This window comes from Clarias gariepinus, chromosome 9 (genome assembly GCF_024256425.1).
Source record: "Clarias gariepinus isolate MV-2021 ecotype Netherlands chromosome 9, CGAR_prim_01v2, whole genome shotgun sequence".
Classification (NCBI taxonomy): domain Eukaryota; kingdom Metazoa; phylum Chordata; class Actinopteri; order Siluriformes; family Clariidae; genus Clarias; species Clarias gariepinus.
This window is the reverse complement of record NC_071108.1, coordinates 15406884-15419619: the sequence shown is the minus strand read 5'-3', so window position 1 is coordinate 15419619 and position 12736 is coordinate 15406884. Positions and strand designations below refer to the sequence as shown.

The window sequence follows — 12736 nt, the reverse complement described above, 5'->3', positions numbered from 1 at the left end:
AGGCCAGAACCGTCTTAATGGTAGAGTGAAACCGTCTCCAGACACCAGACACATCCCAAAGAGACACAAGAGGCATCCATGTGATGAGATCTCCAACCAGAATCGGGGCACCAGGATGAGTCAGACAGGTCTGGAGGGCAGAAGGAGTCTGGATCACTGGCAGCTCAGGAATGACATGAGTAGGGAACGACATGTGTAGATATATACATTTCTATATAAAATAGAAAAATTTTAAATTGTTGTAGGGAAAACGTCCACAAGATGATCACTTGATGAATTTGCACCCTAAATGTAAAAGTATCTGTCTCTCACACACAGCATGTGCGTCTCGTCTCTTGTACATCAATCGCCCATGTATGATTTAAGTTTTGTAACATTATTTCTCTGTTCACCATTGTGAACAACATCCAACTTGAATAATGGCTTATTTTACAAGACGTATTGCTGAGGGTAAGCAATACAATCCAGTAATTTAGTACTGCTGGAGTGACTGCAATGGCAGTAACAAACTATAAACATTCTTTTTCTTAGCTTTAACATTCTCCAAAACCCCACTGAACCTGGCAGCCCCTGGTTTGCACAAGAAGTGTTCACATTATTGATCACATGAAAAAGAAGCAATGGACTCGTCCCGGACAACGTTTCAGCTATTGCTTGAAATTCTGGCTGCTACATGTTGTGCTTTGCTCAAAACATGTACATTTAAAGCTTCTAAAAGGTTACTGTATATAACAATTTGTAAATTATCCATTACCCGTTTAAAAAGACAACATATCCTATGGTTGTGGCTAAGATGTTACTGTGTTTCAGAAGGGTCAAAATATTGGCCTGCATCAAGAAATGAAAACAGATTGCTGAAACTACTAAAAGTGGGTTAAAAACTATCTGCATTATTAAAACCTGAAAGGTGAAGCATCATCTGCGAGAAAGAAATGTGGTCAGAAAAACATCCTGGATAAGTGTCATGGGAGATCACTTAAATTCTTATTAAAATCAAGTTGCAATCATAAAAAAGTAGAATGAAATTCTCTTATTTAAAATAAGAGCATTTCCACAGGCACAATGCAAAGAAGTTGACACCAAATACAGCTGTGGGCTTTTCCATTGTAACAAAATTCTGAGATTGTATTTTGCAAAATAACACAAAATTTACACTAATAAACCAATACTATTTTTGACATAATATTTTGGCATTTGTGCCTTTTAAATCTCTTGTTAATAAAACAAACCACAAACAAACGTTTTTATTAGGTTGTGATCTTTTTGTCCCTTTTTAAAAAACTAAACTGCCAAAATGGAGTTCTCAATTTGCTGCCAAAAAATGAAAAAAAAAATCTATGTTATAATCTATAATTAATATAAGATTTAAGTTATAATCTACAAACCATTCAATGCTTTTACTTTGCGCAACACTGTAACCGTATGATCATTAGGGTGTAACTTATTGTTCTTTTAATAGTTTATGAGTATACAATGTTAATGTAATTCTCCACTACACAATGGTAAATATATATATATTAAATAATATTTTAAAATAGCCTTTTTGGCAGGTACATGAGTATTAGTAGCAGGGCTGCTCCAAGCACAGTACACAATAAATAAAACACTCTAATGACATTAGACTATATAAGTACAGATGCCTGAGCTAGATGAATTGGTCTAGTTCAGTACATGTTTAGGGGGGACTACTGACTTCACAGTTGTCAGAAGATGACCATGGATTATGGCTGGACTGAGGAAAGAATTAGGCGTTGGGCATAGGCAATTTTAGTTTAGGCAGCCCGCCAGTACAGAATGGGTCCAGTCAGACACCAGAATATTTCACACATAGAAAGTGCATCTTATTTTACCCCTAATTTTATTTAAAAAGTGAAACTTCCTCATATTCTAGATTTAGAATGAAAGGAAGCCAAAAGCGGTTCAAAGAAATATGAGTGTGTGGGTTTTTTTTTTTTTTTTTGGAAAAAAAAGTTAATTTAAATTAAATTACAAAAGAAAAATTACCTTTTCACTTTTTTTTTCTTTTAGATTGGGGCACTGTATATTTTGAAAGGAAACTCTGAGAAACTGCAGACTATTACCTGAGTTTCACTAATCATTTAATTTTTAAATATTTAATTTTATTTAAGCTTTTTTTTTTTTTATAAGATAATGCCCAGGTTTAATAGGCTAAGATTTAGTCTTACATTTGTAGAAGATAAGTTTAGTACTCGATCTCAGTTAAGAAAAGTTTTTTTTCCCGGAGAAAGGTTGTTCTAAAACAGAACCTCTGTCATATCCTGTGCCTCCTCTTTAACCTGAGGGGGGCCTGCTCTCTAAAAGGGTGCCGCACATTTTGCATAACCACAACCCGCATTGCCGCACAAGGTTTCGGCTCGGACCTTATGGTCAAAATTCCAGTCACGTGGTTCTCATCACGTGGCCCGGAGCTCCAGCGCCACAACGCGAGCCAGCGCGGGGACCGTTGGATCGGCGTGGTGCTTGGCTTGTAAAACTTGTAAAACTGAGACAAACTCCTGGAAGAAACGATAAGGCATAAAAAAACAGCCATGGTAAGGCATGGTATCAGTAAGGCATATCAGTGTTTACAGGCTGTGTGGAAGGGGTTTGCGGACGGAGCAGCGCGTGCGGGTGTAGATGCTCAGGAGAACAGACGTCAGCGAAGCTCCATCCTTCAGCACTGAGTGCACTCAGCATTCATGCCACACTGCAAGGTAACGAGCTGCTGGATATATCATTTGCTACGGGTTTTTTTTTTTTTTGTACAAAAACTTTCTTTGTGCGTACAAGATGAAGTAACTGTGGTTTAAAGTGTGGCAAAGCAGATTATTAAAATGCTGGGGAATTTATTTTAATGCTTAGAGCCAGGCTCCAGATTTTGTAGAGAAGTACTAACAGTGTTATACTTTAGTAATCTGATGCTGGAGGAAAACTTTAGCTTTGCTTTCTTTCCCATGTTTCTCTTATTTAACCAAATACATTTTCTCACAAACACTATCCATTAAACATCAACAGATTTATAAACATATCAATTAAAATTGATTAGATCAAAACAAAACAGATAAAATTCGTCATATATATATATATATATATATATAGAGAGAGAGAGAGAGAGAGAGAGAGAGAGAAAGAGAGAGAGAGAGAGAGAGACTACTTTGACATATAATAATAATAATAATAATAATAATAATAATAGCACGTTACGTGACTGTGCTGCTATCTCCTGAATGAAAGGCAGTTAAGTAAAGAGATACCTTATAAAGTGCGGCTGGTCACGTGACTGGCTAATGGTGAGAGGTTAATTTAAGACGGTTAAAGAACTGCTGTTTAAAGAACGGATAATTATACAGATGAATACAGGAGCTGTACAGGGTAAGAATAAACCATGTATTCAGACAATGTTGTAACGAGCAAAACTCTCATAAAAAAAAGCTTATGAAAAAGGTTTAGTAATTGAATTATAAGCAAAACGACGCGGTTTCCTCTCTGAACGCTAGATGTCGCTATCTTTAAAAACCTCTTTTTAAGCTCTAATTATCTATACGATTAAATGTATATAGTTCTTAGGATAAAACGAATTTTAATTTGTTATGTAGTTAGTCTTGGTCACTTTTTCCTTAGACAAGTGGCATTGGACTGGTCGTTATAGTTTTTCAGTAGTATAATAGTTTGGGTTGGTTACTTGAGAGTGCACCGGTCATGAATTTTCTCCCTTGAGCTAAATTACTACTTCTCTCATGCAGAGACATGCAGAGACATTTGCTCTAACCCCCAATTTTAGGTGCCACCCATTAGCATGTACCTGAATTATGTAAAATATGGCAATTTAACTAACAAACTTACAATTTTTTTTTATCATGAACAATTATTTAAAAAAAAAACAATAAAAAACTGCATACAGTTTGTTAACATTTTGCTGCAGATATACACTGCTCTTTTGACAAAAAGTGACTGAGGTTTGCAAAAACATTATGTAAAAAAATAATAAAATGCTGAGTTGCACCAGACAGCAGCAGCAGGATTGAAAACAATATTTCAGGTTAACATGGAAATTACCTTCCTTTACCTTTCTTTTACAAAGAAACTAATTTCTATATTACTAAGTGACTCTGTACAGGGTCGTGCAGAGACGTTTAAAGGGGCGGGTGCTTAAAGTTAAAAAAGATAGAACAGGCTGAATAACAACAACTCACATTCATGACGAATCTAATATGGAATTGCATCATACTGTATGACTGTCATCAGGTGGGGACAATGCAAAGCAAATGTAGTTTATGTTTTACCTGATGGCGTACAATGTTGCTGTTGAGGGATTACTGCTGCTCCTGTTGAGGATATTGCTGGAGGGCTCACTCTCTGACTTTCTCACTCCAGTCTTTTTCTCCTGGCTTGCCCTTTCCTCTACATTCCTTCCATCTCCTCATCTGAACTATCACCCTCCACTTGCTGTTTATCTGAGAACAACGCACAAATTTAATATCGCATTAATCTATTATTTAATTATCTACACTTAACAGCTTTTGCAAATAGTCCATGATAAAGTAATGATAGAAAATGTTATAGAACCAAAACATTGCAACTGTTTTATTGAACTGTTTTATGAATACCTCTACAATGCAACAACTGGTACATGTGTTAATGTTACCTGTGCTTTTTGTAATCCAGCTGGTGAGGGATCCACTGCCTTTAGCAGCCTCACACAGCTCCTTTTCTAGCTGTTTCTTCCTCCTCTCCTTATGAGGCATGTCTGGAATATTTGTTATATTATTTGTAATAATTTTTAAAAAAATTTCTATACACATAAAACACAAACATGCACATGCAGTGCTTATTAAATGTTTAAACTGTAGAGATACAATAATTTTACTGCTGTAAAATCATCATTTTATCTAATTTGAAATATAAACCTAATATCATCTGTTACTTAATATATTTTCTTTAAAAACAGTGTTTTTTAAAAATATCATAAATATAATAATTCATAATTATGTGGATATCCATATTAGATTGTTTTTAGTGAAATAAAAGCCCTCCAGAAAAGAAGGAAAAAGTCCTGTAACTTACTTTAAAACAAAACATGTTCCCTAAAACGGTGGACAGAGCTACAGACCCCCTTGTAACACCCTTACCCAGTTAGCCAGCAGTTAATGACCACCAGTACTTGTGCAGTTCATAAAAGGACAGGAAATGTTTGTCGCGCTGTTGCACAAACATTTATTTTAATTAATTTGTTGTTATAAACTATAACAAATACACTGTACACCCTATTTACTGTTTTGTTGCAGTCTGCACCTTCCAATTAATTTGCCTGCTTCTCCTTCAGCTCCGCACCACCCAGCCTGCAAAAAATGCGTGTGCACTTTGCGAGCTCGTACCCGGCTCGTAACGAGCGCGCTCTGCCCTCAAGGGCGAGCATTGGTTAATGGCAGTCATGTGACTGATGCAAGCCAGATCCTTTTATTTAGCAAAATTCAGATTAATAGTTAAATTTTATTGTTGAGGGGCAAAGACAGGGCTTTATACGCACATACACATAAAAAACAAAAAAAACAAAAACAACAACAACAACAAAAAAACAAGAAAAGGGCACTTGAGGCATCCTCCTCCAGCTCAAGCACCCTCCGCACCCCCTCTGCACGTGCCTGTCTCTGCAGATAAGACTGGTTCATGTGATGCCACACTTTTTTATCCGGGATGTCTATCAAAAAGTAATAATGGTTCAATTGATAACATGGTTTAACTTGGTTTAACTTTAGCACTTATGTACTAATTAATTTTTAAGCAATTGTCCCCAGCTTGTGCGTATCCTATGCTCCTGGGGGTTAAACATTTTTTGACTGTTGCACATACATTGTATTTATTATATTTGTAATTAAACCTGAAACTTACTTTCATTTTCCAGTAAAACAAACAAACAAACAAACAAACAAAAACCTCATGCAAACATCAACAACAGAATCATTTGATTCTATGCTCTAGCGGTTACAAGGTGAAGTACAAAACAATTGAAGCATTTGCTTTTTACTATCTGGCCTCTCATACAGTACACGGCCAGGTACATGCATCTCAAAAACTAGCAAATTAGCAGTCATTCTGTCTGCTAGCTAACTTCATGATGAAGTGTTGAATTCTTGCTTTGAATTGGAACTGGCTTCTTCCAGGGTTATTTTAAACTGAAGTGATGAAAACCAGTTTCTTTAAAGGGCACAACTGATGGACACTTTGTACTAGGTTTCATGTTTTTTTATGGCTGCCTAAGGTAAAAGCTCATAGCTCATGCATTTTTAATCACACTGGAGCCTTTGGAGGACTAGGGCATCATAATGATCACTTTGCAAATATCTACAGCCAGACAGAGTATTGGGGAAAAATCAGGCCACACAACGTTACATTCTATAATTTATAGAACCGTCACAGTACCATCCTAGCCCAAAATAGCACAAAATTCACACAGTTCAGTTCATAAAATCTAAACAACATTTATTGGTAAAAAGCTATCACAGACATACAAACCTTAATGCATTTAGTAGCTCCATGTTTTAACATCAACTTATAGTGGTATAAGTTATTACTAAAGATTTTTTTTCCCCATAATTTGATTATCTGCCAATCCCTCCTCCTCCAATAGTTCTCCTCTATCCTATGGTACCTGCCAACTTGGGAGTGCGAAGGCTAAGTGTTATCTCAGAGGCTTTTAAGGCTAACTAATTGCTAGCTAATGCTGTCTCCCCTTATCTGCACACATAAGCTCAGACACACCCAGGTGTGACTAGTTTTGCTGTGATTGACAGTAAACAGAAAGCATTTATTAGAAGAATATGAAGTATTGAAATGATCCATAGCAACATTCATTGCATTGAATTGTATTTAGGGCTGGAACCTATCCCAGGAGACTTAGAGCACAAGGCGGGATAGACTCTGGACAGGGTGCCAATTCATCTCAGGGCAAACACAAACACACACATTTACAAACTGCAGGCAATTTGGGAACGCCAATTAGCCTAATCTGCATGTCTTTGGACTGTGGGAAAAAAACGAAGTACTTGGAGGAAACCCGCCATGCACACAGAGACGTGAATCTACACAAGAATATAGTAGTATATATAGTATATAATGAATAATATATCCTACACCACCTTTTTGCTGAGTTCTGCTTTTTTCATATATAACTCATTCAGATTATATTTAGTAACATTTTACACAAGTCTTGGCTCTTACTCACAAATGCTGTACCCCTAATGATTCGTTGCCTTAGTGAGGACATAGTAGGACACTCACTGCCTGGGCAAAAAGGGTCAAATTATTGGGCTGCATCAAGCAAAGAAAACAACTAAAGCTATTTTTATAAATGACGGAAACAGGATTAAGAACCTTTAAAGACATTATCAAAACCTGGAAGGATAGTGCTGAACCAGCAACTTTGTGGAAGGAAACATGAATAGAGATTACAGGATTGGGACTGAACATGTGTGTGGCCATATGAAAACCACTTGTTAGTGACACTTATCAAAAAAGGGTTCAGTTTGCTTGAAGATTTCATAAAGATTGGACTTTTAAATGGCAATGGAAAAAGGTAATGTGCTCCGAATAATTCAGATTGACTGGGAAGGAAAGCACATGTAATGATGCATCCATCTTGTGTAGTGCCCACTCTACAAGCCTCTGGGGTTGCTTCAAATGGTCCAGACTCAGCAAAGTACTGCAATAAAATTAAGGCAGCTGATGATCTGAATGTACTGAATGACCAGGGTGTCACATTAATGGAGTTTTTCTTCACTGATGCCATGGCTATATTCTAGGACTCAAATTATGTAAGAGTGGTTCTAGGAGGATTCCTCTTATGAGGAATCATTTTCTCACATGAGCTTGACACCACATTGTGTGCTGTAATCAAAGCTGATTGAATGAAATCTTAAAGTGTGTGCTTTTTTTTGGCCAGGCAGTTAATTTGCTAAAGCTTATTTGTATGGTAGTGAGCAAAAAATATGGGCTGAAAGCCAAAAATACAAAACTTCTTATTCTTTCAAAATACCAAGACATGCAACACAATGTGCATAATGAAATACTGCAATCAGATCTGTTAAGGACAAGTCTGAAAAAATCTTTAGATATATTGTTGGTAAAATAAACATTTTGTATGACTTGATTCAGATACATGTGCATGTCTTTAATTCCGGCATGAAGATTTCACAGAAGTTTAGCCATCAAAATTTATTATCCCCTTAGCCGTATCATTTACTTCTAATTATAGTAGTCACCTACACCATGACCCCTACCAGGAAAAGCGGAAGGAAAATAAAATGCTTGTGGCTCAACTTAACAAGAAACGTTCAGACACTGCATATGGGAAGTCCTTCCTCTGGTGCATGTAGTAGTATATGATCTATTTTTCATGTATAGACTTCTTTTTCATGTGTGTCTTTCTTAGAAAGGAACATCTTTAGAAAAACCATCAGCATAATGTTTAATTGTACACAGACATGCAAAAATAAATGAACTCCAATTACTCCTAGCAATGGCTAAAATGATATTTCTCATAGCTGCATGTCCATAATGACTCATGAAGATAAGGTATTGCTGTTTATGTGCTACTCTTTGAATAGCACTAATACATTTTTCAGGTGTATCTACATTTTCAAAAATGTCTAAATTTTCAGTTACCATTATTTCTGAGTCCCAGTGATACACTTTACTAGCTATTCATAAGTTATTGTGTTAAAAATTTATTTAACTGCTAGAAAACCCTGATACATTTTTTTTGATGGCTTCACGTCTGGAACTTTTGCTGTTTAAGAGGGCAGTAAAACGTGCTTTTTGTCTTACTTTTTGTCTTGCCCCTTTGCATTAAATTATGGTCTCTAGATTGCCAGAAAGAAAGCAACATTATTGAAAACCATTAAAAAAAAAGCCATTTTCAGATTTTTATTCAGTTTCATGCAAATAAATGCTGTTAGGCAAGAATGTCTTCAAAAAATAAACAAAGGAAAAAAAAAACATTAGGCCTGGTAATTAATTTGTAATTAATGAAACAAAGTCAGTATTTGGGGTGACAACACTTTCAGGACCCTTTAGTGTCAGGTACCATTCATGTACCTTATGGCATTTTTAAATGTGCAGCTTCCCAGGCCTTCGTCAAACAACCTGCCTCTTTCTACAGCCAAATATTTCGATCAGTCCAGAGCACCTGCAGCTATTTTTATGCATCCTAGTTCCTCCTGTATGTTTTTGTGCAGAGTCGAGTCTCTTAGCCTTGTTTTTATGTCAGAGGTTTGACTTTTGAGTTGCAAATATACATTTGTCTTAACTAAAACCCAACCAAAAATATTACTGATACTAAATTACTGTTTTTACATGGCCACAAACACTGCAGTCTGATTTATCTATTGGGACAAAACTGTGTGAGGTGGAGTTATAGCATTTTCCTTGAAGCTGCCAAAATGCAGTTATCTCATTCTCATGATAAAGTGTTTATATATACACATCAGAGTCTCTAGTTTGCGAAGTCCTTAGCTCTCATCATTAGTAAATAGTAGCCGCAAATGGAAAGGTGACTCTAGCCTTCAAGGTAGAGTTTCGAAGAAAAAGCCATGACTGTGACTAGCCAACACACAGAAAATACTACAATAGGAATCTGGATCAAGACTCTGGACCAAGGATACTTGGAAAAAGGGTCATGGATAGACATGTTAGATAGGATGGAGGTGTTTAAATCACTGAATAGACCAGTTATACGGTGCAGAACAAAATGATAAGATCCTGGAGGAATGCCTATTTCTTAATCATGTTGTAGGACATGCAATGGTCTGGGGCTCCTTTGGTGCTAGTAAAGTAGGATATTAGTGCAGGACAAAAAAAAAAGGAAGGTTATAACTAAAGCCCATGCCATACCCTGTGGATGGCGCTTAACTGCAGCTAGTTTTAGCCCAAAGGACAATGACCCAGAGCACTGATACAAATTATGCAAGACCTATTTAGGGAAAAAGCAGTCTTTAGTGATTATATTTTCTATTCATGTTTCAACTTGTGTGATGAATAAAAGCATGAGTTTTTTATGAAAAATGTAAATGATTGATTTAAAAATTTTGGATGGTTGTATAAGTTGGATAATTGAACATTTGGAGAAAGTTTTCTACATTAAGTTGTATGAAAATGAGACACGTTAAAGCAACAACTGACTGACTGTAGTAAAGTTTTTTTTAATGTTGCCCCTGCCCTGGGTTTAGGTGCAAAATGCAAGCAAAACTTTGGTTTTATTATTAAGTTGGATTTACCAAAATATTAAATATTAAATAATGCATTTATGCATGTAAATTATTCACTAGTTAAACAAGGTCATTTAAATTTTAGGACCCTACAGATGCAGTTCTCAGACTGACCTGATTTTGATTTTGTTCTTGCATGAGTAGTGAGGTTTTTCCCCTTCAATCTTTGCTGTATGAGTAATAAATATATCACGTAGTTTGAGTATCATAGAAGCAGAGTAGAATGGTATCTGATCACCAGCACACTTTCTTGTTGTGGAAATAGGTCTCATGGACTAAATGAACCCAGCACTTGTTTCTGTTCAAATATCACTTGTTCAAAGAAACTGCACTATGGCCTGAGGGGGAGGAAGGCAATGTTTTGGCATGCTGCTGATACGGTGCACATTTCTCTTCTCCCCATCTGGACAACCTTTACAGCTCTTTTTTTTCCTTTCTTTGCTTTAATTAATTTGTGCATGGGTTTGGAGTAAGTTTTCAGTTCCAAATAACAAGGGTCCTATGACACATTTGTGTCTTTGGCGAGTGAGGTTTTCACTTCCTTTCACCAAAGTCGGGAAATCACGATAATTATTTTACAGTAACAATTCAAATTTAAATTTTATTTGTCACATACACAGACATACACAGTAAGATATGCAGTGAAATGCTTATACGACCGCCGGTGACCTTAAAAAGAAAATAAAAAACTATATATAAGGAATAAATGTTAATAAAAAGAAATAAAATACAAAGGAAAATAAATGTAACTAGTAAAATAAACAAACTGTACAAATAAGGGCATGTAAAAATATCACAAAATATAGAATATGGGAATATGGGGGGGGGGGGAATATATATATATACAAATTTTAAAATGTTTTAAAGTGGTATTAAAATGTTTTAAAGTGACAAAGTGTCATGTGCAATGGCAGATAAACATGTATTGTATAAAGTGACTTATGAGAAGTGACATGTGCAATGGCTTCAGATATGTAAATATGTATTGCGGATGTATTGTCCAATGTAGACTGGACTGCAAAATTTGTGCTTACAATTTAATTTTTTTTTAGAAGACAAACATTTTTTAATACCAGGCTCTTACTGAAGAGTTCCTGTAAAACTAAACACAGGTCTGAGGCTTGGCTCATTTCTTCGAGCTACACTTCAGCACTACACACAGGTCATCAGTGCAGTGAGGTGATAAGACAAGCATCTATCCTAACGCTGTAGCACAGCCTCCTGCTCCACCTCCTTCCTCACTTGCCCCTTGCTCCCTCCCTCCAGAAAAGGCTTGATTTACCGCAGCATGGACATACAGACTGCATTTCACTGCAGCACTGAGATGACAGCTAAATGATCTGCATGCTAGCACAGTCTTGTTTTAGCTTGCCTCACTGCATAACAGCTATATAGTTTGCAACACTGTTGTAGCTGTATATTGCTATAACAACAAAGGGAGAAGAAGTAAAAGGATGTTCAGGGAATACCAATTGTAATATTTATATTTTTAAATAATAATAAAAAAACAGAATTCATAGTGATATTCTGGTAATTCTAGGAAAGAGATTCAAACTGCAAGTGGATGGCCTAGAAGTAGGTAAGCCACGATTTTGTTATGCTCCACCATGGCCTCAAAAGGAAGGGAAAATGTTTTAATCACTGACTTTAAAAATTAATATAACCTGGTCTTAAACACTATTTATGGAGGAAAGAAAACTGGTAAAATCACCAAAATACCCATATAGAGTTCCTGAAAATCATTAAATCAGTATCATAAATGTGTGTTACAATCACTTTGTGTTTAAAGGAATTACCCATGTAAAGATTTTTCCTGGTATTTCTTTTGAAGCACACAAAGTGTGAAAGTTCACTTAAAACATAGATTGTGTGAGCAAAGTAAGCTTTCTTTCTTTCTTTCTTGCTTTCTTTCTTTCTTACTTTCTTGCTTTTCTTCTTTTTTATATAATGTTACGAGAGCTGACCATTTTCTAATGTTTCAAATGTGTCTAACAGGTATGCAAGCCTAAGGCTTTCCAGCTAAGTTAACCTTGAGGATGACACTAAGAAAATAGGCTCTGCAAAAGTTTCTTCATTTCTCCCGATCATCAAATATGCTGCCTAAAGAACACAGCAGGTAAAGTTTCAAATACTACTGCACTGAGATTTATAAACATATAATGTATGTCATTTTTATGCTGACTGAAATACTGGACAGACAGAATACGATCAGTTCAGTCTTTCCAAAAAGAAAAAAGTGGTAAAGAGTGGACAATTATTGATTAAACATGTTTATGTTGTTAGTGCAAGAGAGATCCACTATGAGATATCAGAGTCATTTTATATAGTTTGTTAATAGAACCTGTTTAATTATAGATTTTACTTAATTCTACACAAACAGATTAAATTAACCGCTCAGTTTTTTCCACTCTAAGTCTGTAGGGTCATGTAGAGGCAGTCCTCAGTAGTGGACTGTAGGTGTGTTATATTAAGCC

The 12736-nt window shown here is 35.9% G+C and overlaps 1 protein-coding gene and 1 long non-coding RNA gene across 3 annotated transcripts in view; one reads left to right on the top strand and one right to left on the bottom strand.

Moving 5' to 3' along the window:
* Positions 1–96: 96 nt before the first annotated feature.
* Positions 97–10522, bottom strand: LOC128529835 (uncharacterized). Its single transcript, XR_008361083.1, has 4 exons — positions 10377–10522; positions 4646–4747; positions 4284–4454; positions 97–211 (listed from the first exon to the last, which is right to left on the bottom strand). It is a non-coding gene; the product is annotated as an uncharacterized LOC128529835 (long non-coding RNA).
* The window catches only part of slc16a4 (solute carrier family 16 member 4), a 26779-nt gene continuing 16355 nt past the window's right edge, over positions 2313–12736 (top strand). Inside the window, exons 1-2 of one of the 2 annotated variants that reach the window (XM_053503382.1) lie at positions 2313–2714; positions 12258–12378. In XM_053503382.1, the coding sequence (XP_053359357.1) occupies positions 12356–12378 (23 nt within the window). In that variant the 5' untranslated portion in view covers positions 2313–2714; positions 12258–12355. Of the gene's footprint in view, positions 2715–11593; positions 11842–12257; positions 12379–12736 lie in introns of those variants that run through there. The other variant, XM_053503383.1, reaches the window with a different exon arrangement.